Source organism: Tachypleus tridentatus, chromosome 6 (assembly GCF_004210375.1).
Source record: "Tachypleus tridentatus isolate NWPU-2018 chromosome 6, ASM421037v1, whole genome shotgun sequence".
Taxonomy (NCBI): domain Eukaryota; kingdom Metazoa; phylum Arthropoda; class Merostomata; order Xiphosura; family Limulidae; genus Tachypleus; species Tachypleus tridentatus.
Window position 1 is genome coordinate 54,705,255 of NC_134830.1, and position 27,594 is coordinate 54,732,848.

Below are 27,594 nucleotides of genomic sequence, written 5' to 3' on the forward strand. Positions count from 1 at the left end.
TTTTCTCTGGGCTTTTATTTTCAGAAATTTTCATACACATAACACCACGGCATAAATGGTAAAATTCTACACACATATACAAGATGAATATTGAAAAGTTAAAGAGATGAAACAATGCAGACAAAATTGGCTACTACTCTAGTTTAGGCTACACTGTTACCACATTGTTTATCACAGTGACAATATTTCTGTCTTAACCTTTAATAGTCAGAAGAAAACTGCTATATTTATATTTTCTAGCATAGTATGTCGCTCTTATACCGTTAACCTTAACTAAAGTTATATTTTCTAGCACAGTATGTTGCTCTTACATCATTAACCATAACTGAAGAAATAATGTCAAGGAATCAAAAATAGTATCATGTAGTGAAGCCTAAACTAGAGAGACAGCACTGCCTGAAATTCAGATCTGTTTTTTTTTCCGTCTGTCTGCACTTGTCACACTTAATAGCATGAAGTATTCAACTATGTCAGCTCTCTGTCTTAGAACAGTCCCCTGGTAGTGGCATGCTCCGACTTTGAACTGTACAGTGTTTCCGATGTCAATACGTCTACAGTACGGTAAGGTAAGAGTATCACGACACTTGAAGTTTAAAGCCCAGAATGTGTCACAAAGGTTAGCTGTTATCACCTTATTCTGTTAACCCTACACATGTTTTACAAAGAAAAAGAGATTAAGACAAATCATAGGACAACATAATCTCATCAGTTTCAAATACTGCAGTGTTTTCATAGTCTTCAATTACATTGTCCTAACTACTGTGCATTTTACAAGTTTTCTTAAATCTGTATCTATAAACTTATATGATTAAGATATAAAATCCTTTGATTTTGAACCTATATAATAAAGTCCTGAACATACAGACATGTTACTGGTGCCAATTTCTTGTTATGTCTGTTTTTAAAGAAAGCCATGTAAACACAATTTTTAAGATTTGTTCACATAAGCAATGTTTTTGGTCAGCCATATTTTCTATCCCAAATGTCTGAACTGTACAAAGTAACAGTGTAAAAGGTCTTTACTACCACAGTTATAACACTGTCAATTCTGTTATTTAAACTTTTTTTTTCTTATTGTAATTTTTGGAATTAAGAGCACAACTTGGAACAAACAACAAATGAAAAAATATAAAAATAAACAAACAAACCTTCAATATCTTGTGAAGATTTTCCTCCAAAAATATTTGTAGTTTTTTTTTTTTTTATTAAATAAATAAATAAAGCCACATCATGAAGTGATTCCATAGACACTTAAGACTTGATCTTATGCTCTTATTGGCTATGAGTATTATTATAATACATAAAGTACCCACATTTTCTTAGGAACAATTTTTCTCTTATTCTCTCATGTTTCAGATTTTAGATAAAAACAGATGGTTTCTTTATTATGTCATTGCCAGAACTTCCATGAAATGCAAAGAACTCGATAATAAATAACTATTTTTAAAAAGTTAGTCTAACTGTGTAAGGTCAGGTTAATAAAAGTTGCAGCTAAGAGAAAAAAAAGACAACAAAACTAGTTAATTAATCTCAGATGATCAATGGGCCACTAACTATGACTAATCCAGGATAATATTACTTCTAAAAGTAGTACATAATAATTTGTAAAGACACAAGTAAAAATAATATTTGTTTTCACAGAAATACTTTACAAAATCCAGCTTTCTTTAGAACTGATAAAGCAGACTGTTTGTACATGCCATCAGTGCTAATGATTTCAAGCCAAACAACTGTGAAGTCTTCATATGAGTACAAACCAGTATATGATATAAACTGTTCTAACCAACAGTTAAAGCAAACACCTAGCATTTAAGGTTTTGCTTAGGTTACAGACAGCAATAACCTGAACAAGGTCCAAAGAAGAAGAAAAAACTGCCCAATTTTGCCCAGAATTAATGTATACATTGCTTTAAAGATGGTTTAAGGCTGTATTTTATAACACAGATGATGTTATTAGAAAGATAGTTTGAAGAAAGTGTAGTAATTCATCTGGAAAGTTTAATGGTTAGTTTGTTCCAGCTATTTTTGCAAAGCTACACAAACTATCTGTATGCAGCCACTCCTAATTTTGGAATGGTAAGACTAGAGGGAAGGCAGCTAGTCAACAGCACCTATCACCAACTCTTGAGCTACTTTAGTCCAACAGTGAAATTTCACCATCACATTTTTAACATACTCTCGAACCCAAAATATAGAGTGAAATTTAGCAGGAATGGGATATGAACTGTGGACTCTTTGACATGCAGTCCAATTTGTTACCCACACAGCTGTGTCTGACTGAAGATTAACTGGTCTTCATACACCTGTTTTACAGTGTATTCTGGAGACCACCTTTCAATGTACCAGTGCAGGTCATCATTATCATAATGAAAACCTACCACAGCACAACTAAATGTTCAAACCTAGCTAACGAGTACTTTTTATGATTAAAAATTCCACAGTGAGAATTAACAGTCAGAAATACACTACAACAGTTTGTTCTGTTTTTAACATGAGGGCTATCTAAGCCATTGAAACAGATAAATAAAAAAAATAGATAAACAGGTGTTACATTTTAAATTTTTTTATTTTAAAACAAATATATGACTGACCACCTTGCATGATAAACCAATGTAGGTCTAAAAAACAGTCACGTAATAAGTAAGCAGTTCAATTTAAGATAAAAATTACTCCATTCTGTTAAGAGCTGAAGTTCAATAACATTATTTTAACCCTTACAATAAAAAAATTATGATAATTTTCCAACTATTTGTCCAATTATCTGCTGTCTTGGTGCTACCCTAGTTTAAGAGTTTCACAAATCTTTGCAATTGTCAAAAACTGCACATTTCTTTGTTAGTCAAATTTTCCCAACAAAAATGTCTTAACAGTGCAAAAATTATCCTATGTTTACCTTTTGAATGTTGTGTTGAAACTTGTAATTTAAATTGCAGTTGAAAATACATACAAAAAGTTACTTAAATAGTTACAAACTGATCAACAACTGGAACATTCAAGACACACAGTGTTTTTGAAATCTTTCATGTATTCATTTCTCAATGTTATAAATTTGTTTTACACGTTGATGAAATGTATGACTTTAGTACAAAATTAAATTTATCATGATAAAATAAGCTTAAAAAGCTACTTGAGAAATATGAATTTTAATAATTTATTGTTCATTTCTTTACAATGCTTGCCAAGTTTGAAAGTTAAACTTATTGCTGAAATATCAAAACACATTTGAAATTTTGAACTAAACCTTACACTAGCTTAACAAAAAAAATAATTGTTGTTTAACAATCATTTCCAGTGTGTTTATTATATTAGTGTTATTGCACTTAGTTTTGTGTAAATTTTGTCAGTGCAATATTCCTGCTGTTATTACAAGATCAGTAATCTACCAGACATTACTGAATATTGATAAATGTTTCACACAATTATGAACGTCTGTAAAGCTTAAAATGTTCTCAATCTTGCTGTTGAAAACAAAAATATATATGTTGAATCGCAATGAATCTAATTTAGTCAACTCCAAAACATGAAAACCTTAAAAGTTATGTAACAAATATAAAAATAAAGGACTTAGCAAGCATATTAAAAAAAGATACTTACAAACTAAAAAAAAAAAAGAAGTAGAAATTTCAGAACAACAATATTGTGACAAAAACTGATAAAATGATGGGGAGTTGGTCACTCCATGCTAAAAAAAACTGTCCTTTTAAAGTTACTTTCAAGCTTAAGAATAATGGAAGCTTTTGATAACAGTCACACATGAACTATAAATACAGCATAATTACATGTATTTCTTTAAATCTCTCCAAATCAAAACACTTAGTACTGTGAGAGTTGTCAGCCAACAGAATTTATTATAAAAAATTAACACCTGGTGTTAAGTTTTGCTAAAATATAAATTTAAAAACAAACTGTTTAATCTTTGTATACTTGCCTTCCTATAACTTTGAAAAGAATATCTTATATCTTATCAGAAATACTGAAACAACAAGAAAAAAAAATAATCGACATTAACTCTTAACTTATGAACTAGTCTATTTCAATAAAAGTTCAGAGAACATGCAAAATGACTGAACCTTGTCTTAGTTTTCTGTGAACATTTTCCATTGACAGACTCCATCGTAAAATAAATAATTTTAAAATATCTATGAAATAAACTATTATTGTGGAAACAAAAAACACTGACATGCCAAATATTTTCCTTTATTACTAAAATAACAAACATCGAATATTACAAATTATTTATTTTTTACCACTTAAATTATGTGTAACAATTGAACACAAACTAGCTAAATAATAATGTTATTAAGAATATGTGTTTAAACAAATGTTTAAAAATATTTGGGGTCCATGAGTACCTTGGAAGACTAACACAGGGTTAACATGTATATTTGCAGTTTAAAAGCTGTTAAAAATATGAAAACTACACAATGTACAACAAGAGTAAATTTTTTTTATGTCTTACATCTGTGTTTATAACAAGTATAACTAGTGAATGATGTGAAGTTTGGTAGAACATGTAAGCACAGTAGGAAATGTGCTACATTATTTCCTTGTGAAACCTTTTAGCAATATGTTTTTTCAAATTCTGACATCTATTGATGTGAGATTTTCTGGGCTACTATGTAACTTGATTTCAACCTTTTTTCTTTTTACTGTGAAGATATGGAAGCAGCTTACATATTAAATAGGAGCTTAAGAACATAATAACTATAGAATTTCTTAGAAAACAAGTCACAGTGCTGAGCACAATTGTGCATCACATGATACAATAGAAAGGAGGACACACTAAACACAAATTATTCACAGTTCCTGTATCTCCCAAGTAGGAAGTATAACAAACACAATATACTTAATATAAAAAGACACTTACAACACTGAAACTATGCAATACTCCAATAGTTTATGTAGACACACGCGTGTGTGTGTTAAAGTAATGATAAAACATTATTTTCTGATCTTAGTTAGAATAATAAATTAGTACTTTTTAATCTTTAAATACAGAGATGCCAACTATTTCAAATGACTGTGTGTAATGATTGTATACAGAGCCCGTACAGATATCGTACAACCACTGGATACAGTTTTGAGTCATCCATGTCTGTGGATCCATCTGTGGCTAAACTGTAAAAAAAGTTAGTAAGTATGCTTGAAATCATTTTGTCATCTCCACAACACAACATTTGTACAATGGCTGTAGTTTTGGTTCTAGCAGAGCCACATTTTTTCGCTATATCAGAGTCTGGGAACATTTTATCTGAATAGATGTCCTGCATGATCGGCTACAGCTGGGGCTAAGCTATAAGCAATGACGAATTGCATGAACATCACTTCTGAATTATGGTTTCATATTCTGAATTCTTACTCATAAATGTCATTATCTGAATCATTTTTGTCTTCGCCTCAGCTTTTTGTTGGTGAGGTGCCAATTTTGTATGTCTGGAACAATTGTTTATTCCGCCATGCGCCACAGAAAAATCGATGTGACAAACTGTACAAAGCGCATTGGCTGCCACTGACTTTTGATGCAATGACCAGATATTTTGCACTATACTCTTTCCTAAATTTTTGATTCACAGTTAGGTCCTTTTAGATTTGCCAGAAACAAGAATCTGGTGAACGAGGCCTCTTTTTTTCCATCTTGTGAACAATCACACTGGTGTTTCTATGCCACTTAGAAAACAAGAAATACCCATGTACGTGAGCACTGACTGGCTGACAAGCACTGATGACGTAACTATGGATTCCCCCACGTACCCAGTATGGAGAAGCACCGCACTCAAACTATTGGCAGACGTCGGAGATACAAATATTTTTTATTATTTCAAGCACAAACATGATTATCGCAAATAGCCATTTGGACTATGTCTTTTATTTATTATCAACATTTATTTGTATCTTACTAGAAATTTTCTTTTCACCCCTTTGAAGCCCTGGGAGAACAATTTATCACTTTATTGTATAGGCCTATATAATATACAATAATTTGGGAATTGCAACAAGTCATAATATTTGTCTGTATGAGCATATAATCGTAATGTATACACCAAAATCATAATAATTTCGCTCAAATTGTAATGGTTGGCATCTCTGCAAATATACATAAAAACGTAGGAACTTCACACCTGAAAATTTTCAGTTTTATATGACAAAGTACTGTATATTAAAACATGAAGAGTTAAAAATATTCTAGTATGTCATTCTATTTTATCACCATTAATACAGTTAGAATTTCTGGTTTTATAGAAAAAACAAAATTCTAAATACATAAAATGATGAAAACTACTTAAATAAAGATTTGTAAGATCTTTATAAAAATATCCATGTCTTTCTAAATAAAAAAAGGGTTGTTAGAGTCAAAAGCTATACGTACCTTTACTTTGGGCTATGCCTCATCATTACGAGACTGCTTAGTAAAGGTGTCTTCATCATCCTGTTGCAATGAGCGTTTCTTGTCTCGATCACCTTTTTCAGGATTTGCGATATCTACTCTGATCCTACCTCCTGCAATCTCAAAACCATGTAAAGCCTGAAACAAAAAAGATTTGATATACATTAATAGTTATGATATATAATAACTTATGCACCTCCAACTGAGAATTTGAAAAACAAAAGGATAGTGGAAGATTTGTATTTGAAGCTTATATGTATGTTAGAATTGTTAGATCTTTAATGTGTAATAATGTTTTTTATTACAGGACATCAATTCAAATATGTTGAAAATGTTCTTAATTCTTTGAGTGAAAGTAAAAAGGTGTATATCAGCCATGCTACATCTGTTGTATCCAGTGATAAGAAGGCCTTTATCCAATACCATGACCCAGTGATAAGAAGGCCTTTATCCAATACCATAACCTTTCAAGGTGGATGGGATATGACAGACAGAAATGGTTTAGGCAATATTGATACTAAGATTTTTCTTGAAGCTTGAAAATTAAATAGCAAAGTATAATTTTTGCTTTAGTTTATTTAGATCACAATACATCAGAATTAGGGATAAGATTTTGAACAATACATTTCTCACTTTAACATCGTATACTATTAATTATTATTTTATTTAATTAGCCTACTGGTTATCATTCACAAGAACCAGTGAGCTAAACTTCTTAATGACATTTTTAAATATCCTATAGTTGAAAATGTGGGGAACTTTCTATTTCCAATGTCAGCAGCAAGATGAAATAGAATAACCACAGAAATGTACTAGGATTAAAATAGCCAAACAATTTTATTTTCATATAATCTAATGTACAAAATATATGATATTTTGTGCAAGTTAAATTTCACCCTCTCAATTTGTAATAATCAGAGACAATGTAAGGGTCAATAACAAATCTGTAAAAGTACATAGTTCAAAATTGGTTACTGACCAGTGGTGCCAAGTTTACAAATTTACAAGTCACAGCTTTTAGAAATAGCCTTCTGCAAAACTGAAATAAACACAATGGTACAAACTATCATTGATACAAACATGAGGGATGTGGTTGGACTTGTAAACGTTTTCCTAATACTTTCAGTACAGAAAAATTTGCTTAAAAATATCCATGACTTTCAAAAGGCACATGGCCTGTGCAAGCTGTAAAAATTTTAATACAACAATCTTCAAGCAAACTGACCACCAAACAGAATTTGAAATGGGTCCAAGAAATACAGAACATGGTATCAAAATACTGCAACTATGCAAACTAAGCAAACTTTTGATGCATGACTCACAAAGTCAATAGCACAAGAAAACTGAAAGTGAGAAAACAAACAAACAAATCACCTAAAAAAACCCTGAAAAAATCAGGTTTAAAAACAGGTGAAAGCTCAACTGATCATTTAGAGTCAAAACATAAAAGTTTTCTTTTTAAAACTGCAAAACCATGCATCTCATAAAACCATGTTGAAAGTTTGCAAGTGTAAATACATACATTAGAAACTCATAAATCCAATTTCAAAGATAAACAACACTGAAATGTTTGATGAAGTGTTGTACATAATTAAGATCTTATGTATCAAAAGCTATCAAAAAGTTATTTTTGAAATTTTAATTTTTAAGTTGGCCACAATTAACTCCTTTTACAGTTTCAGTTCTTGAAAGTAGCATTTGACAAATTAGACTTTAAATAAATAAAATATCAGAATACTTACTTGAATTTTATGTAAAAATATTTCATATGAATATTCAAGGCTTGCATTGTAAACAGCTAACCAGTTTAATGCCAATATCATATTACTAAATGATAATGACATAATGATTCGTAATAAACAAACTTCTGGTAAATGCCCTAGAAATACCTGTCACTAATTTAATTTTAAAAACTGTATCATATTTAAAAAAATATTTTAAGAATGTAAATACTTACCTGCATAGCTCGAAGTGCAGACTGCTTGTCTGAAAATTTTGCAAATCCACAGTTTTTCCCAGGAAGGAGATAGATTTCCATTAAGTTTCCAAATCGGCAGAACAGGTTCTCCAACATTTTGGTTGGTAGTCTTTCAGGCATTACAATAAACAATCGCTCTTTCATCTCACTACCAGGTTTGGCCATGGGTTGAAGAGGAGGCAATCCTCCAGGTTCCTGCATGTTGTTTCCATTAGATTGCCCAACACCTAAAAGAGAGAATTCCTTATAAAAACACACAAAATCACTAAACTATGGGATCTAATGGAAATACAACATGTAGAAAGTTTGAAAACCAGGGACAAACTAACCCAAGACAAAGAAACTTCTGAACTATTACGCTTCTGAAACAAGAGTTGAGTTGGACTGTTTTCTTCAACCCACTCTTTATGTTATCACATAAGTAACAAATAAGTTAGAATAATAAATGCAAAACACATGCATAGAACAAAGGATGAATCTCATATTTATTTTAAACTGCATGGAGTTTACATTAACAAACTGAAGCCCAAGTAACCTAAATAGCTAAATATGGTAAACTTAATTTAAAAAGGAAAAGTTAAGAAACAACAGAATCGTAAAATACCTGTTGTGTTATTTACATGGAAGCCAACGTTCTTGAGTACATTTGCTGCTTCTGAAATTTTTTCCATCAGGGTAGCAATATGGTTGGTAAGCTGTCCAGATGGTGCCGAGGCAAGTGCCGTATCAGCTCTACGATTGAAAGAAGACATAACGATAATTAACATGATAATAAAACAACTAGACAACTCAGGATTAAACCTTCAACAGTATAAATCCTTGTATAACAGGGATAACAAAAATAAAACACTTATCATTCAAAATATTAAAATATATTCTTTAAAATTACTTCAAATTTAATCCCAGGATGTCAATCTATACAATTAACTTCATTTTACCAGCTACAAATCAACCAACCAACTTCATTTTACCAACTATGTCTTTTAACAAAATACTCTAAATATTTCAAAATTCTATTTCTGAGTTTGTTAAGGAAGATATAGGTTTATAGCAAGTAAAAAAAAAATGTTCAACACTTAACACTTTGGTATTAATAAAAAAAAAAAAAACGTAATATGCTCACACATTACTCAATATATATCTTATCAAAACTTGTTTGAAACCCTTACAGAGTACTCTTGTGACTACATATATATAGCAGAAAACTAGAAGATGTTTCAATATATATAGTATTCAGTAAACAAGGACAAACTTGCAAAATCTGGGAGCAACTGACCAGCGAAAAACAACATCGTAAGTTGTTGAAAATGTATTATACAGATTAATTTCATTACAAATATAATACTCAGTCCAAATCCTAATCTGTACGTTAATTCTTGGTACTTTAATACAATATTAATGTATATCTGGAAAAAATAAAGAGAGTAGATCATACAAAAAAGTTAGATATCTTCATGAGGCCAAATTCTTGGAACATCCCATATTAATAAATTGGATAATATTGGTAAGAGAATAGGCTTACAGCTAAATGTATGTAAATCACATGTACAAAACCATTTAACACTCCTACGAAAAGTGGGGCCTAATAGGCCCCACTTTTTGTAGGAGTGTTCAGGCACTTACAGCTCAATAATCGTTTTACTTACTTCATTCCTCCACCACTTGGTGGTATATCAACAATTTGCAACAAAAAGCCTGGAGGGTACTCTATGCGACATATTTTCTGTTTTGCCCATGTAGCAGCTTCGCAACTATTAAACTTCAAGCTGGCCAAACCTGTATTAGATACAGACCAAAATAAATGTTTTAAATTAATTAGTAAGAAGTAATGGAAACACACATAAACACAACATACACTTTGACAGACAGACTAGTTATTATAAATTAAAATTAAAAAATTATGTTTTGAAATGTAGCATTTTTAAAATTAGGAGAATACTAATATAAACCCTACTAAAAGTCATTAATAAACCTAGTTACCAAAATTTAATGATGTGCTTTCAGTTTAGCTAAAGTTCTTGTATTTTTTAAATGACATAATTAATCATAAACCTCATTTTTACTGTGAAAAGATTTGACATTTTCAGAGACAGACATGATGTGTGTAATGTTACAAGTAAACTTACCAACATTCACATCACAACGTTCCAGCCCAGGAATTAGGTCAAAAAGGTGATATAGTTGTTCAAAGCTTGCTGTCTGTGGAACTGCCACATTGACTCTGAGCATATCATCAGATTTGGGAGGAATGCATGGAATGTTATCATATCCACTGTTTACTGAAAAGAAGCAACAGATTTATTTTTTATATGCAATAATATTACCACAACAATAAATACACACAAATATTTACAACAATAGTTAAATTGTAATACAGTTGATTTGCTAGTTTTTTTGTCCACGTTCCAAAACGCACATACAAAAGCATTCACAGCTAGTATTTTTGGAGTTACGTTCAAACATGTAACAACCATATGTTTGCACAAAATGAATGGAATCTTGCAACTGTACTAAGATAAGCACTTTTATTCATGTAACAAATGATTATAAGCTTATGAGCTTTCAGCCTGTAACTAAAAGATGCCACACTAAACTATATATATGTCATGTGCTCTATGATAAATTACATCAATGATTTATTTACTTGTAAGTTTCAGATACAAAGATATGACATTTGAATGATTTTTGTTCATTTATTTCCTATTCAACTTAAAGGATATCAAATATAGCATTCACTAATTTAAGAAACACCAACTCTGTGCTTTCAGCATTTACACATATAACTAAAGCACCTACATACTGATCATAAAATCACCAAATATTATTTGAATGTGATGAATAAAGAAACTTGTAATTTATTGAAATGAAAGCATATTTATCAAGTAGAACTTTATTTTGATCAAGAACATTCTTAGCAAAGATTACGTTACTTAGTCTGACCTAATGCTATTTCAAAGACCCATGTCACCGATATATCCATCATTTTTTCCTATTTCTTTTATAACTTATAGCCTGAACTGGTTACTTTTGCACTTTTTAACAGGCCAGGGACCAAGAATTGTGCATAACCTAATTTTTCAAGTCATTTCAGATCATTTATTTATTGGCTAACATATTTACCAAAACCTTATTGGACAAAAAGCAGGCAATTATTGCAACCTTTATGAAAACTGGAGCCACATTGACATACTATCAACATTCAGTGAGTACTTGTACTGATCTTGTATTGATGAAGTTAACAAAGAAAAGAAGGAAATGGCTTGTAAGTGTAAAGTTTCTATGCATAGTACTTGTGTAAAATGCCCTTGATGTGAGTGTGGATGCAACAGTTTATACCCAAGAGCCAAAATAGCACAAAAAGCAAGTGGGAAACAGCCACATAACATTAATAGCACAAAAAAAAAAAAAAAGACTGATTACACTTATCCATTGGAGTGATGAAGATGAAATGTCTAGCTATACTTTTGAGGATCCCTTGGATTTTGTGACAGTGAAGGTCATCCAAGAACTCAAATGTGAAAGCAAGGCATTGTTGTAGTACTCCAACAGTGTGCAGGAATGATGTCTCTTCAATTTGGCAGTTATTTGGCATTCAAACCACAATAACATCAAACTTTCTAAATAAAATAGCTCAATGGAAGGCATTAAGTTTCAGTGCTCTTAAGAACAACTGAATACCTGGATTCTGCATGACTGTATTACAGATTCTATGCATCATGTTACTCTCAAGAGGTCCAGATGGTTTTATGAATGTAATGGAAACAACATTTGTGAGAAATCTGATGACAGTAAACTATTCTCATTTGCCAACAATGTGCAACAAGCTTTGACAAAAAATTGTATTCAAAGTGAAAGCAAAATTGAAGATTCGGTAATGAGCTTTTGAAACAGCTAGATGGCACTTTTGTTAACTGGAATCTGGGTTTCAGCTAGCTAGAGCCTACAGTACAGTCTTCCAGCATTATTGTAAGTGAGCTGCACTGGAAGCAGTAGAGTACCATTTATCAAAGTGATGAGAATTATCACACTGAAGCCAAGTCCAAGCCTTTGATATCTACTCTGATAAAAATGACACAAGAATGGGAACAAAAGTCCAACAACACAACAAACTATGTTTGGTCTTAGTCAAGAGGCCGAGAGGGTAAGTCAACACCACATGTACACCTTCTGAGTTTAGTACTGTGCACTATGGGAGTCAAAAATTTGCAACAGGGTCAATACATATACAAATTTTATCATATATATTTGTGTAGAATTTTCGTTCAACCAAAAGATGTTAAAAATGCAATCTTAGCTCATATCAAAACAATGTTATATATTAAGGTTTACCATACAGCCCCAATTCTGGGTACCTGGCCTGTGAAAGAACTGTTAAAATATAAAAACAATATATACTCTAATGCAGGGGTTCCCAACCGGTGGGTCGCAACCCCAAGCCTTGGCAGGGGAGTCGCGAAGCCTTGTTAGAAGTAGCTTGGGATAACATTAATTTTATTTCATCAATTACATTTTCAAGTCCCATGTGCCAAAAGGTTGGGAACCCTTGCTCTAATGAATAACAGCCAATTCAAAACTAAGTAGACTTACAAAATGAAACATTTTGATCAACATTTAAAAAGTTAAATATCAAAATAAAATGGACTATTTTAATTTTTTTTAAAATAGTGCCAAGCAAACTTTTGTACAATTCACAACCTAAAAATTGAGGAAAAAAAACTAAATTACAATACATGGATTTCTAACTATTGAGTTAGTTAGTCAAGTATTTACACTACTAGAAGCCAAATAATAAAAAATCAAAGGACACCAGTGATACCCCCAGTTTAAAAAAGAGTAGTGACATATCGTACATTATTATTACATGCTATGAACTGATTTGTTTAGCAACAACACAACCACTAATAATACTTAGGTAAACATTAAACACTATTAGCAAACCTTAACAATAACTTCCCATAAAGAAATTAGAAAATCCTACACTGGCTTTCATTTATTATGTACAAAACAAATTCAAAGTTTGACTAGACAGTTTGTCAGGTCCAATGATTCAAGACACTGGACAAAGGTAATGAGATGTAACAAACTCCATTATTTATTGTAATTATATAATAATTTATGTCTAAAAAATGTGGTATTCTTAATCCTATAATTATTGGCAAGTCTAAAGGTGTATGTAATGACCTGTTACAGTCACATGCAAAACTTAACTAATCTGTTTTACTATCAATGTACACCAATAATCTTGACATTTCATAAATAATGATTACTGCTTTGTGCATTCTCAAACTTTGTTTTTAACTAAAATATCTACACTGAATTAATGATGCAATGGTTCATTTCAGTATCCAAGTTTCATGAGCAACTCCTACTTTCACAGGTTAATGATGCAATTCCTTCAACTATGCACATACGTATTTTTTCTTTCCTACGTTTGAAAACATTTCAAATTCAATAAGAAATTATGAAACAAAAGCAAAAAACATTGGTTATAGGATTACTTTTAACAGTTGTACCTGTTTTGATGCAAAACCAATGGTATAAACACTACACACTTTAACAAAGAAGTAGTAAACAAGTCTAGGACTTACAGACAACTATTTCTAATTATTGACATTAATAGCCTTTGACACAAACTGTCAAAACTGAGGTATCCTTTAACAGTTGTTGACATAAACATCAAAAATAATTTCACGCTAATATGTTTCTACAAATTAAAAAGCCAATGCATACAATAATCAAAAGTCATAAAAGAAATGCAAGCTCACTCTTATATTTCCAATTGAAAAGACACAATGGAAATAAGATATCAAACTTGAAGCAAACAAAAGAGAAAAAAGGCTGCTAATTAAAATTTCAACATACAGCATTATAAAGATAAAAATTTTCATTAATTACTTCATCAAATAAATTTCAGAAATAGTAGGTTGTACCAAATTTGAATTTTTTAGAAACTAGTTTTTCAGTCTCTAAGTCAAGGCTTTCATTAGAACATTGGTTTATATATAGTTGATCAGTTTAAGGAAGGTTCATGGCAGAATCAGGGTAGCTGTAATGTTTATGGACAAAATAAATTGTGTGTTGGAACCCAGCCTCTGGTGAACTTGATGATGTGTTTACAGAGTACAAATGTGCAATATTACAGATAGTTGGGTTGTTTCATTTCACTTCTACTTGAGAAATTTTAGAGGTAACTACCTTCCCACAACTACCTGCAGACAGTAAAAGTTGAGCAGATGTGGGTATAAGCATTCAACTCTATACCCTTAAGACAATTTTCCAAGATTACTGACTTGTTTAAATCAGCCATCTGGTGGAAGAGATGTCCCCAATGCATTTGGGAAGCTTTTACCACAGACAATATCCATTATGGCTTTTAATTTACAAGTGGGATTTACAATTGATTCTGCAAAAAACTTCTTAATGCTTATTTTATGTGTGTGTGTGTGTATACATATCTATACGTACAACCAAAACATAACTAAGATTCACTTGTGGATATAAATACACACATATATTAAAATACAAGATACTGACTAATAATTACTACTGTCATAAAGACTAGAACAAATTTCCAGTGTATTAAAATATTCAAAAATCATATCTCAAACCTCTTTAACATTGCTACACATGAACCATTATTACAATACTCACAATTTCCATTCCTAACACACACATTTTCCTCATTTCAAAGTGTGTTAACTCTCTCAATATGGGTTCAGTCAATTTGACCAGCAACATGACCTCTTTGTACTTATTTAAAATCATTATAGATTTAATAACTTTCTGTGCAGTTGTACATCTTCACAAAATTTGGCAGTCTTACACATACAAAAAATAATATTTTAAAGTATTTTTAATAAACTAAAATAAAGGTTTGTCCAGTAATACATTGAACATTTGTAATGAGCATAGACATACAAAAAGTAGACAATTTTCCTTAACTCTCTCAATTTTTCTGGCTTTTTAACTATGAGACATCGCCATCATGAATTCATCCAAACTAGTCTCTAAGTTACTCACTGGAATGTTGCTTGCACTCAGAGTTAAATTGACTATTATCTTTTCAGAACACAGTGTTATGCAATAAGTCATTTGCCAGATGAAAACCTTGACTTTCTCTTGGTAAAATGTAATGTATAATTACATATCAGAGAGAACTGTGAACATATCCTGAAAGAGAAGATATGGGTGTAGAATGAAGGGTCTGATTTTCTACTGATAGCTCTGCAACCAAACAAAACTGAAGGCTATAAAAATTATGGTTTGTCTGAGCAATGACAATTCTATAGTGAGTAATTTACATTTTAGATTTTTACTCTTCCAAGGTGTTGTATAAACAATAGAGAATAACATAAAGTAGTTGAATAAAATTTTAGATGTAAGACACTAAAACTTTCTGTCATGAGTAGTAAAGGATAACATGTTCAAAACAGTAAAGAGTTTTACTGATCCATCTTTTGATCTAATATACAGGCAAACACACACTTACACATCCCTGGAAATTGTCCCATTATAGGTCCTGTTTGAGGAGGTGGTGGCAGTGCTCCTTTTGAACCATCAAAGCCCCATGCTCCCCCTCCTAGGGGAAGATTCTTATCTCTCTGAGAATGACCAGATGGCTTTGGGTCAGCAAATTTAGCCTTGAAAGCTGCAAAAAGAGAAAGAAAACAAAGACCATGCTCATTGTATATATTTATGATATACACATAGATATATATAGAATATTAATAATGAAGAGTTGAAGTAAAACAAAACAAAATCATGAGGAAGGACTGCATTAAAAACAGTAAATCCAAACCTTTGATTAATGAACATAGCAACTAAAATTCAAAACATGTAGCACATATTTGGGTTCATAGTTTATCATGTAGCACATATTTGGGTTCATAGTTTATCATGTAGCAAAACTGGAGAATAAAATTTGTCATTTGCAAGTTCATTCCTTTTTATACGTTTGCATTTTTCTCTTACATGACTAAAAGAAGCTTGTTTAATTACCCATCACCTGTTTGCCAGTTTACCCACACATTTCCTTGATAGGTGTGTGTGAGAGAGAAAGTGACAGGAAACCACATGACATCCATGAACTCAGTTAGTGTTTACATAGGATAAGACAGTTTGTAACTATATTATGTACATATACCTAACACACAACAGAAAGTGTAACTATGTTTGATATTGTTTATCTAATGTCAGTAACAGCAATAGAAAACTAAAATTAACTTTTTTTTACCTTTTCCACGTGTATGAACGGAAATTCCCGAGCACAAATTTACTAATATAATTTGATTTTATGTACAAACTTGAAAATGTATACATGAATCACTTTGGATTCCATGTTTCTGAGAGCTCTGCCACAAACATTTTTGTGAATAAGTACACAATCATTTCACCATTTGACAAAGATGCTTCAAAACCAAATAAAACCAACTGTAAATCATTCTGGGTTTCTGTTGTCATGTTTCCAAACCTGTATAATATAAATCCTCTTATCCACCTTGGTATACAAAACTCTTAATGAAACACAAAAACAAGATAGATTAAACCATCAGGTATAACACGTGTATTATGTGAGGGACCCAGATCCAATGTTATAATGAATTACTATAAGTGCATTATTTACAAATGCATAATAAAGTAGTTGTTTTTAAATATTTTTACTATATTTTTAACATGATAATAATCAAATTTAGCATACAGAAATCAGTGAAAACATACACAAATTAATATTTTTTAGATTTTTATCATAAATTTAAAAATTACTTCAAAACTTACTTTTTGGACAATTTTCAAAAGCATTTGCTGCTGAAGACATTTTCAAAAATTTGACATATCCAAACCCTTTACTCTCCCCAGTACTGTGATCTCTAACGATATTCACACGGTCTAATTCACCATACTGTTCAAAGTCCTTTTTTAAGTCATCCTCTGTATAGGTTTTTGGAACCATGACAAACAAACGTAACACACGCTCCTCTTCATTGGGGTCTTTCCTACTACCATCTTCCCTGTTGTGAGCTATTCTTACCTATGAAAACACCATATCAATAATTAACTTTAAAAAAGAATAGAATCTTTACAGCTAAAGTATCTACAAACAAGAATGGGGCAATTTAATCAATTAATTATACGGAGATAGGTGTGGTCAATTTGACCAGCCCTGTAAGTACCATTTAACCATGAAATTATAAATAACATAAAGCTATATGTATTGAGAGTATATTCATAAAATACAGTAAAATTGTAGTGAACATTAGAAGAAATGTTACACAAAAATATCCAATTTTTTTAAATAAAACATTCTTTACTAAATATTTGCCTGTGACTTTACAAAGCCATTACTGGGTCAGTCTTAGAAAAAAATGAGAATTTCATGTTATGAATAAAAATAAATCTTTTCATCTTACAGTTTTCATATTTTATTTGTATGTAATCCTTAGAATCTTCTAAATGAATCAAGATCAGATTAAGGCTTTTATTAACCCTTGACTTTTCAACTTATAAGAGGCCCCTTGAAACAGAACCTTTATGTGTAACATGTTTATAGTCACAGCTTGAGGCTCCCTAATTAGTGTGATATCCTGGGCTTCAGCCTAGTAAGCCCATGCCTTAATGCAGGGTTGAAATTAATACAAGTTTTTTTCCCAGTACAAATTTAAATTTTCTCTCTTATTTTTCCTATCTGTAGCAAAGTAATTAATGCAGTGAATAAAAAGTTGGAAAATACAAAATAAAAGTCAAATATACCTTTTTCTTTACCTAGACTGACAACAGATTGTAACAAACTTATAAAACATTATTTATTGTAATAGTCTCAGATTTCCCCTGTTTTCACATCTACTTTCTTTTAGTTTTATTGCTTTATTATTGAACTTTTCAGTATTATAACAATCAACACATCACATGATGAAGGAACTTAAGATAAATCAGGTTATGTCACACAATGACAAAGTGTGTAAATTGTGTTTTCTCTAGGGAATGGCCATAAGTCGTTTTCTTCAAGTTTTCATACCTAACCTGAAATGTTTTTCATTATTACATTTCAGTTGCTTATTTAAAAAATAAACAAACAGATAATAGTAAATAAATATGAAAACGATACATAAAAACCAGAACATTTAGCCTGTATATGTACTTGGAAACATACTTCAATTGGATCACTTTTCGTTTTTCTACACTACAGTGGTTGTCCACAATATAATTCATATATCTGTCTTTCTAATATGCATTTTAAAAAACAAAGTACACCAGACACTGGGACACCCAAACACTATCTAGCTTTCTACCCAACTTATAAACAGGCTTAAACAATTTCATTACTATGAGGTGCAACATCTTTAACTTAAACATATACATCTCGAAGCAAATAATTGATTTTGACCATTAAACAAAACTACATGTAGTTTAGAATATTATCTTTCTATTGGTTATAAAAATATCCAAGAGTAAGATGGAAAGAATGAGAGACATTCCTTAAATGACAGAGGGTATGAAGGATATGTTGAAACTGATGTAGTTACATCTCAAACAAGGGGTTGAAATTGTATATTCTGGTTTTTCAATATCTCTATTATATGTTTCTGACTGAAAAATCTGAGACCCTTATAAGGGTAGAGAAGAAAATCTATAAATAAGAAATCAGAAAATTATGCATCATATGAATCAGAAGTGAAGACTAGGAATTTAAAGGTTTCCTCTTCAAATTAAGAAATTAAAAGTTTTAATTATAAAATAAATTTTGATGCCAGTTTATTATCGTACATTTATAATAAAAGTAGGTTAACCATTTCACTACTGGTCATGGGTCAAAGGCCACGCCATTGCATTTGTTGACTTGGATTCAAAATTTTACTGATTACTGTTGTATGAATTCATGTCAATATATTTGGAATCAAATTGGGGATAATAATTCAAACTTTAATATTACATATGAGTTAATTTCTTAATTTAAAAGTAACTATTTAGAAAACACCTAAATATAGATTTTAGTGAGTCACATGGTATGTTAAATGCACCACTGTTTAAAATTAGATGTTTCTGATGTCAGAATACTAATTTATAATTTGGTACAAATTAGGAACTCATATCACTAATATTGTCAAGTTAGAATATAAATTGAGAACCTTGTATCTTTTTATTTTCCTGAGATATGGTTTATGTACTGAATCAAACAGTGGTCCCATTCAACTATTTCCACTTTTAGACTTATATACACTTACTTCCATATATGCATGTGAATAACCAATCAACAGCTTCAAATGTCCCAAAAGTAGTTTTCTCAGCTATTTTAATCTTTGAAAAGGCTACCTCATTCTTTTGATCCAAGATTTCAATGAGGTAGGTCATGTTTTTAAGTTTGTTTTTTTTAAATCTAAATATGTATTGTTACTTAGCTTAATAAACTATAATGGAATTCTATGGTACTAGTGTAGTTATTTATGATTTTTTTGATTATTCCACTGTATATATAAAGCCCAAAACAATTTTGTTTGATATCCTCCACGTGCAAAATTTTAATAGGCTTAGCAACCTATAGGGTGGCTCATAAGTCCCTACCCATCCATATATCTTATGTATCCAGTGTATATGTGTGCTGTCCCTCATTCTAGCTGCATAATATTATGCAACGCCATGTTCTGAGAGACATTTTCAAGTGTAACTGGGCTTAAATCAGCCATATTTCTCTGAAACAAATGAAAACAATTTATAATACATGCATAATTGAATATAACATGATAACATATGGATGGGTAGGGACTTATGGGCCACCCTGTATGTTCAGCAGCAACCCAGTACAAAGGTCATAGCTAGAAGAGATAATTATTTACTTTACTTCTTGATTTATTGTTCCATCTATATTTTAAAAAAAATAAGTTTAATAATTTATTTCTAAATAGTAGCAATCTATATACATATATATATATAATGTATAATAAATGAAATGTGACTGTGTATTACAAAATACAAGTCCATTAAAACACAGCCAAGACAGGGAAAACTAATGGTCAGTTTTATATTGCTGAATTGGTAATTTGAATGCACCATGTCAATGCAAGTTAAGTAATGTTGGCTAGGCATGACTGGAAGATCAAAAAAATAATTATATAACATTATGAGACTTTAGCTACTTTGACTAAACATTTGTATTTTTGTGTTATAATATGTGGTCATTCTAGCATGAAGAAAAGCATAATTTATATTTATTTCCTAATTTTTATGTTTATGATGTTGGTCAAGCAACAGACACATCAGAGTAGAGAAAATAAAAAAATATAAACTCTTACTGAATACAAATGTTTGAAATAAATTTAAGGTTTTAGAGATTATGCAAATAATATTTGAGAATTATGAAACAAAGAATATTTTTTTAACCATAACATAAAATCACTTTGCACATAAACTAGTAACGAATTTTTAGTAAAAATATTTCATTAAAACATCCAATACTTGTAAGCTTTACTAAACGTCTATCACATTTTGTGAAGATATACATGTATCAAAAGTTACAGTGCAAATACTTAACGTGTGCAAATGTGTAGACAAACTCATGTATACCATACTGAGCCCAGAGCAAAAGGGTTAATTTATGTTTGAATGTATACCTGTTAAAAGTACATGCATATTTTAACCCTTCCATATCACACAGTTAAATAAGCATTTACTCTGGTTAGCATCATGAAATAATCAGCTAACTGAACCTAAGTATTTCTGGTTATTACAATAATAGTTTAATTGAAAATATAATCAAATTGACTGTCATAAAAATAGTTAGTTCATTGGTTGGTTGGTTTGGTGTTTTATGGTGCAAAACAACTAGGCTATCTGTGCTAAACATCCAGTAAAAAGCTAAAATGAAAGTAAAACAAAACAAAGTTAAATTTTTGAATTAAATACATAAATAGCATTAACACCAATGTTTACATCTAGTGTACAGCAGTAAGAGAAAAACTACAGTAATACAAGTTGTAAAGGACTTTCTATAGCATAATTATAATTATCATAACTTGCCAAGAGGACTAACAGGTAAGTACAAAAACCACCATCAATCACCTTAAGTTGGCCTTTCCAGTCCTGGTTTTGCATTATTTGAAGTTGTGGCCATTTTCAGAAAGTAAAGTTTCGAAAGACTTGTAGCTAAATTTTAATTATAACTCACCAGGATGACTAACATGTAGTTCAAATGGGTAGTTCATACAGCAGCATTAGTTACCTGAAGTTGACCTTTCCAGTCCTGGTTTTGAGTTAGTTGACTTTATGGCCGTTATCTAATTTCAAATCGAACTAGATGTACTTTGATTCTTAAAAGGGAATTGCATTAACAAAGGTCTAATGTATAAACTAAAAAACTATGGTAGAAAGCAATCAGTGCTTTGACATCATCCAGATGAGAATATAAACCTCGACAGTTCCATTGTATCAAGGTGGCCATTTTTACTTGTGTGCAGGCAAATTGGGTGGAGAGTCCTTCTTTTTTAGACCACATCATTTTTCTTTATTGTCTTTATTCAAGAGAGGTTTGTCAGTTTCCATGGATCCTGCCCTGGGTCGACTGGGCTGGTTTTTGCTGTTGGAATTGGATTCCAGTGACTTGGGACATGAACAAATGATCATTTTGCATTTTGGGGTGGGAGAAGATGTACCCAAGAAAATGCCTGTACCTGGATCAAAAGGAAGTGGATATTAGGGTTTAATGAAATGTATGTTAGGAACAGAGATGAGTGTTGAAGTTGATTCATCAAATTTTTTAACAATGGAGGTGAAAAGACTTTTCATTTGGTTTGAGAATGATTCTTTTGGAGGCACAGAGAGATCCATCTGCACTCCCACTGTAGTAGTAGAATGAAGTGCAGCAGCATACATCCAAGATGAAGTGGTAGACAGCAACTTTCAAGCCTCAGGGTAAGTAATGTTTTGAATCCTTTTCAAACACTGCACCTCTATTTCTTCCAACCATTTAGGGCAAGAACAAAAGTAGGAAGAGTGAGAGCCATTGTAATTGATGCAATGAGGGTCTGTTTCATACTCATAGGCATCGTGGTCCTTGCCACCACAATGAGCACATGTCAAGGAACCATGACATTATGTCTTCAAATGATAAAACCGCTGACACTGGAACATCCGAGAGGGTTTGTAACGTATTGCCGTACCTTGCAATTAAGATAACCTGCTTTGGTGGTGGCAGGTGGACATGGTGATGTAAATGTTAGAATTAGAACACTGGTTGGCATCATAAGTCCATCTTTGTGAGCGGAGAAATGCCTCACTGCAGAAACTCCTTGGATGGAGAAACCAGCAAGAATCTCTGGATTCGGGAATGTCCTTCAAATCTCTCTCAACAATAACTTCTCGTGATGAATGAGCATGACACGAAACCTCCATAGGTATTTCCCCAATCACCTTTGAATGCAAGAGAAGTTCACTGTGTTGAGATGTGAATGTTTCCACCAATGTCACCAGAGCAAAGCTTCTTTACTGACTTTGTAGAGCCAGCAAGTACCTCTAGTCCCTTCTGAATGAAAAAGGGAGATATTTGCCCTAAAGGTTTGTCTGAAAGAAAATGTGGTATAACAAGATGAGGTACAGGTGTTACAGATGTTGAAGATTGCTGCTCACAATCTTCAAGATGTGGTCATTTACCTATTTTTTCTCTATTTTATTTAATTTTTTATTTGAAAGATCCATAATAAAAAAAAAATATTTCCTTGCCTACTGACCCCAACCACCATGGAGCCCTATGAGGGGACGCACTACAATAACAAATGAGGACACTGCAGTTACACCAGGGTTTCGTGAGAGCTATATCCAAACACCAGCAGATACAATGTCTGCAACACCTGTTGAGAACATCCAACACAGGTATTTGGTTGACTCTAGCCCAAGTGGACCAGCCAATTGGCCCAAGGGAGCCACCCCAAGGTCACCTGTCTGCAGGAATTCAATGCCAAAGTGGCATGTTAGGGTTGGACCCCTCAACCTCCAGGATTCTCTCTTTCCCTTCATGGGTCACCTCACATGACAAACAAGTGGGTGGATGTTTAGATCCCAGAGGAGGTAAACTAAAAGAACAGAACCTTCCCTGTGAGGTCCCCTCACCAGGTACAAGAATCCACATCCAGGTCATAAAAATAAGCAACTAATCAAAATCAATTATTAAATTACTACTACCTGTTTTAATTCTAACTATCCAAGGAAATGAAATATTGCTATTAAATATGTTAATATATACAAAACTATACAATGGGTCATCATATGCTCTGGCCAATAAGGGATATCAAAACCCACTTTTAGCACTGTAACTTGTTTTGTTTTCAAGCCTGTTATTGTAAAGTTACTGAGATTATCTGTCATTAATCACTATTTTTGAACTACTGTTTAGATGACAGACAACTGGCCAGCACCAATAACTGCCAACTTTTTGACTACATAAGTGTTAAATCATGTGTAAATTTACTGTGTGTTTTGTGTTATTTTTTACACTTAGACATACAAATCTCTTATCTTTTAATGTTATATAATCAGGCTTGGATCTAGGGAAAGCATCTATATCTCCTCATCATTTTTTTTCAGATTGTATGAGAAGGCACAGGTCTATGAGAGGGGATAGAGCCTCCTACTTGATTATCAGAAATTTATGAAAAAACAAACAAACAGAAAACTAATTATTTATACAATAAATAGTACCAAAAAGAAACAATAGATGTCAGTATTTTTATTTTGATGATTAATTAAAATAAATGCTTTTTTGAAGATTTCTGAAATCAACACAGCTGGGGTCAACAACAATCCAGTCAAGAATTTAGCCAATTACTGGTTATTTCCAAAGTGATACAACAATAGGAAAGTAATTAAATATTGTCATAGCAAGTTTGCAATTATGTGGTCAGACTTTGCTGATTTGTTTTCATTAAAAACAGTTTTGTTTAGGGTAGATATAGTTTGTTTCACTGAGGTGAAATTCTGAAGAAAAAAGGCTAATCCAAGTGCTTTAAACTTGAGAAAAACATGAAAGAGCATTTAACATCAATTCTATTAATTATTAACCTATAAATTGATTGTACAATACCTTTCCCTACTAAGCCTACTTGTATAACCTTTTCTGTCCCAAATAAATTTTTACTTTTAAAAATAAAAATTAAGCCTTGCACTAAAATTAAAAACACAAAACCATAACTTACGCATAACTCCTTCAATTTTTTTTTTCATCCAGCACATTACCAAACTAAATGTTACATACCCTTACAAACTGTAGAAAGGGAATTGTGCATGTTACATAATGTTAGAAATCTCAGGTCCAGATTTTGCACTACTAGTGGGATCCTAGAGGTGAAGGGACTATCATACGAGAATTGGTTAAGATCTCTCATTTTCTCTTGAGAAAAGAAAGAAGGGAAACAGATGATATTGACTTTTACAAGATTATCTGAAGAATCAAAAAATAAATGCCTCCACTTTCTTTGTACTGTACTCTAAAGACAATAAGACAAAATACTTACAAAGACATGCTATGTTCCAGATAATACAGTTTTATCACATGAAGATGTAGACCAGTAAGTCTAGAGGCTAGATGACTATATCAACTATAGTGCTACGCTTGATATGGCCTGGACTATAGTGATATGTAGATTCTTGGTTATATGCAAAAAATACAAAAGGTAAGAACTATGTCCAACTGTCACACTCATAGTCTTAATCTCTGTTCATATTATTTGTATTGGATTTTTCAGTTTCAATTAAATAAAGTGCATAAGTTTTATCAGCATGAAGCATAGTTTCATACATCAGCTGGTCTTGAAAAATTCGATACCTTGTCATGTCTTCATGGTCCAAAATACAAATCTCACACATGCTCGAGTCACTTTAAACTTTACTTATTTCATATGTTACAATATTGTGGTTGATCATAAATTACACTATGTAAAAAAATTTTTTTTTACTTTTTCTTGTTCCTGGGCAGAAGGTGTTATTTCCCAATTGCTTATGCCTAAAGTAAATAGAAAAGACCTGTTTTCTCTTCAAACTTTGCTTTTGTGACCTGGGCAATGAAATTCTCAAATTTGCTCATTTTCCAGAACATTCCAGGAAGAAGTGCTGAGCTGATAGAGAATTTTCTGGAACTTTACAGAATGTTGTAGAACTTACAAGAATTTTCAAGAACCTTTTAGAATTTTCTGGAACTTTCCGTAGTAATATATATATATACAGGGGCTCACCACTCACCAATTCAGTTTAGTTCTAGCTGCCTAAGTAAACACATAGACCTATCTGATTTTATCAGAGATGGCATCAAGAAGCTGCAAGCATTCTCCAGACACATCATGCTATGTATGTGGCCAATTTATCAAGACAAGAGCAAAAAAATGTTCTGTGATAGCATCTGCTAAAATTTGTGAAGCCTACAATGCATATTTCAGCATGTCTGTTGGGGATCAAGACAAACCCTGGGTCTCCAAGGAGGCTTCACCAAGTTTCCCTGTTATCTTTGCCTTTGGGACAGCAAGGACACTGCAACGCACTACAACAGGAAGCACTGGCCACAAATAATCAAATTCTCTGTAGAGAGGCACAATTTCAATTGTGAGCCACTAATGGAAGTCCCGAAGGTGTTGTTCTCACCATTGCACATAAAAGTGGGTCTTATGATACAATTTGTCACAGCTCTTGATAAGGAGTTTGCAGCCTTCAGGTACCTTCGAGACTGCTTCCCTAAGCTGTTTGGTGTCTTCATTGGACCACAAATAAAGCAGATTCCCGAGTGCACAGAATTCCCCAAGAAGCTCAGTAGGAAGTAAAAAAAACTTTGGGGCAGCTTTGTTGCAGTGGTTTGGGGCTTCTTGGGTAATCACAAAGCCAAAAATTATATGGAACTGGTTGAGGCTTCAGTGAAGAACTATGGCAAAGTGGGCTGCAGGACATCCCTAAAAGTTCATATCTTTGACGACCACCTTGATAAATTCAAGAACATGGGAGCATACTCAGAGGAGCAAGGCAAGTGCTCCACCAAGATATACTGGACTTTGAACACTGCTACCAAGGAGCATATAAGGAAAAATGATGAAAGATTATTTGTGGTGCTGATACATGGCAGTGATTTACATTACAGTCACCAATCTCGAAAAACTACTCACTTCTAAAAATTTTTGTTCATTTTTGTATAACAATACTTGTAAATAGTGATTCAAATGTTGTTTTATTCAGACCTTATGTAAATGAAAATGTGCAAATTTGCCCATTCTCACACAAAAATAGGTTAATTTCTAAATTTCATTATCTAGGTCACACAATCAAAGTTTTAAGGAAATAATGGTCATATTCCGTACTTTTACAACATAAGCAGTCAAGAAATAACACACACTATACACTAACAAAATTTGTGTTACATAGTGTTATTCATAAAGGTTAGCCTCCCTTCTATACATGCAACAAATTTCATCTTAATCAGTAATGTCGAGAAAACCCACATGTAGAGAAATATATATGCAAAAACGGCTCGTTTGGGTTGAGAAAATATTTTACACAGAAGGTCGAAACGTTGTTTGCTCTTCTATGTAAAATATTTTCTCAACCCAAACGAGCCGTTTTTGCATATAAATCTCATCTTAGTCTTACTAGTACTATTAGTATGACTATTACAGAATGAGTACGAGCATTTGAAAACAGGCCTTTGGCATGAGATTACAGAAACAGACAGATCCCATGTTTGAAGTTTTCTTTTGGTAATTAATCAATCTTGGCATAATAATTTATATTAGTTAACTACGCTACAACAATGAAAGTAGAACGCGGTAAACTTACCTTCATTGGCATGTGATATTTTCGCAAACGTTCGCCATCCATTGTTTCCATAGCTGATGCTGCCTCTGATGTCTTAGAGAATCTCACATAGATTACACCTTTAGGCTTATTAGTTTGTCGGTCTTTCAAAATCCAAATATCTTCAATCTTTCCAAACTTTTCGAATGCTTCGCGAATTTCCTCTTCAGTTGTTTCTTTATCGCAAAGTATGAAAAGTCTACTATGCGGTGGTGCACCATCATGTCTATCTCTTTTATCTTTATCAGAGGATCTAAAATTTGAAGTATTATCGCCATAACCACCATTGTAACCTCTCCAATAACCGCTGTAATTCGCCATTTTGGTACTCTTTTCTTTGTACTTGACTTAACCAGGGTAATTATACGTCCTTTCTGTTTTACTATACAACTACAAACAACTGATTTACAGAAAGAAAATG

General features: G+C 32.1%; 1 protein-coding gene across 1 annotated transcript; it reads right to left on the reverse strand.

The window, feature by feature from the left end:
• On the reverse strand, nucleotides 1-27,594 carry LOC143252548 (RNA-binding protein 45-like). Its single transcript, XM_076504868.1, has 9 exons — nucleotides 27,156-27,594; nucleotides 17,139-17,391; nucleotides 15,853-16,011; nucleotides 10,490-10,642; nucleotides 10,010-10,139; nucleotides 8,968-9,095; nucleotides 8,343-8,590; nucleotides 6,368-6,523; nucleotides 1-646 (listed from the first exon to the last, which is right to left on the reverse strand). Exons 1-8 carry the CDS (start codon nucleotides 27,492-27,494, stop codon nucleotides 6,380-6,382), a joined length of 1,554 nt encoding a protein of 517 aa, XP_076360983.1. The 5' UTR covers nucleotides 27,495-27,594; the 3' UTR covers nucleotides 1-646; nucleotides 6,368-6,379.

Bases quoted from the DNA above. Each gene is read 5' to 3' on its own strand.
- LOC143252548 (XM_076504868.1), bottom strand. From the start codon at position 27,494: ATGGCGAATTACAGCGGTTATTGGAGAGGTTACAATGGTGGTTATGGC. The intron at 16,012-17,138 runs GTAAGTTTTGAA...CTCTTTTTGCAG, and splicing joins TTTTGAAAATTGTCCAAAAA to CTTTCAAGGCTAAATTTGCT. The intron at 6,524-8,342 runs GTAAGTATTTAC...TTTTTGTTTCAG, and splicing joins CTGCACTTCGAGCTATGCAG to GCTTTACATGGTTTTGAGAT.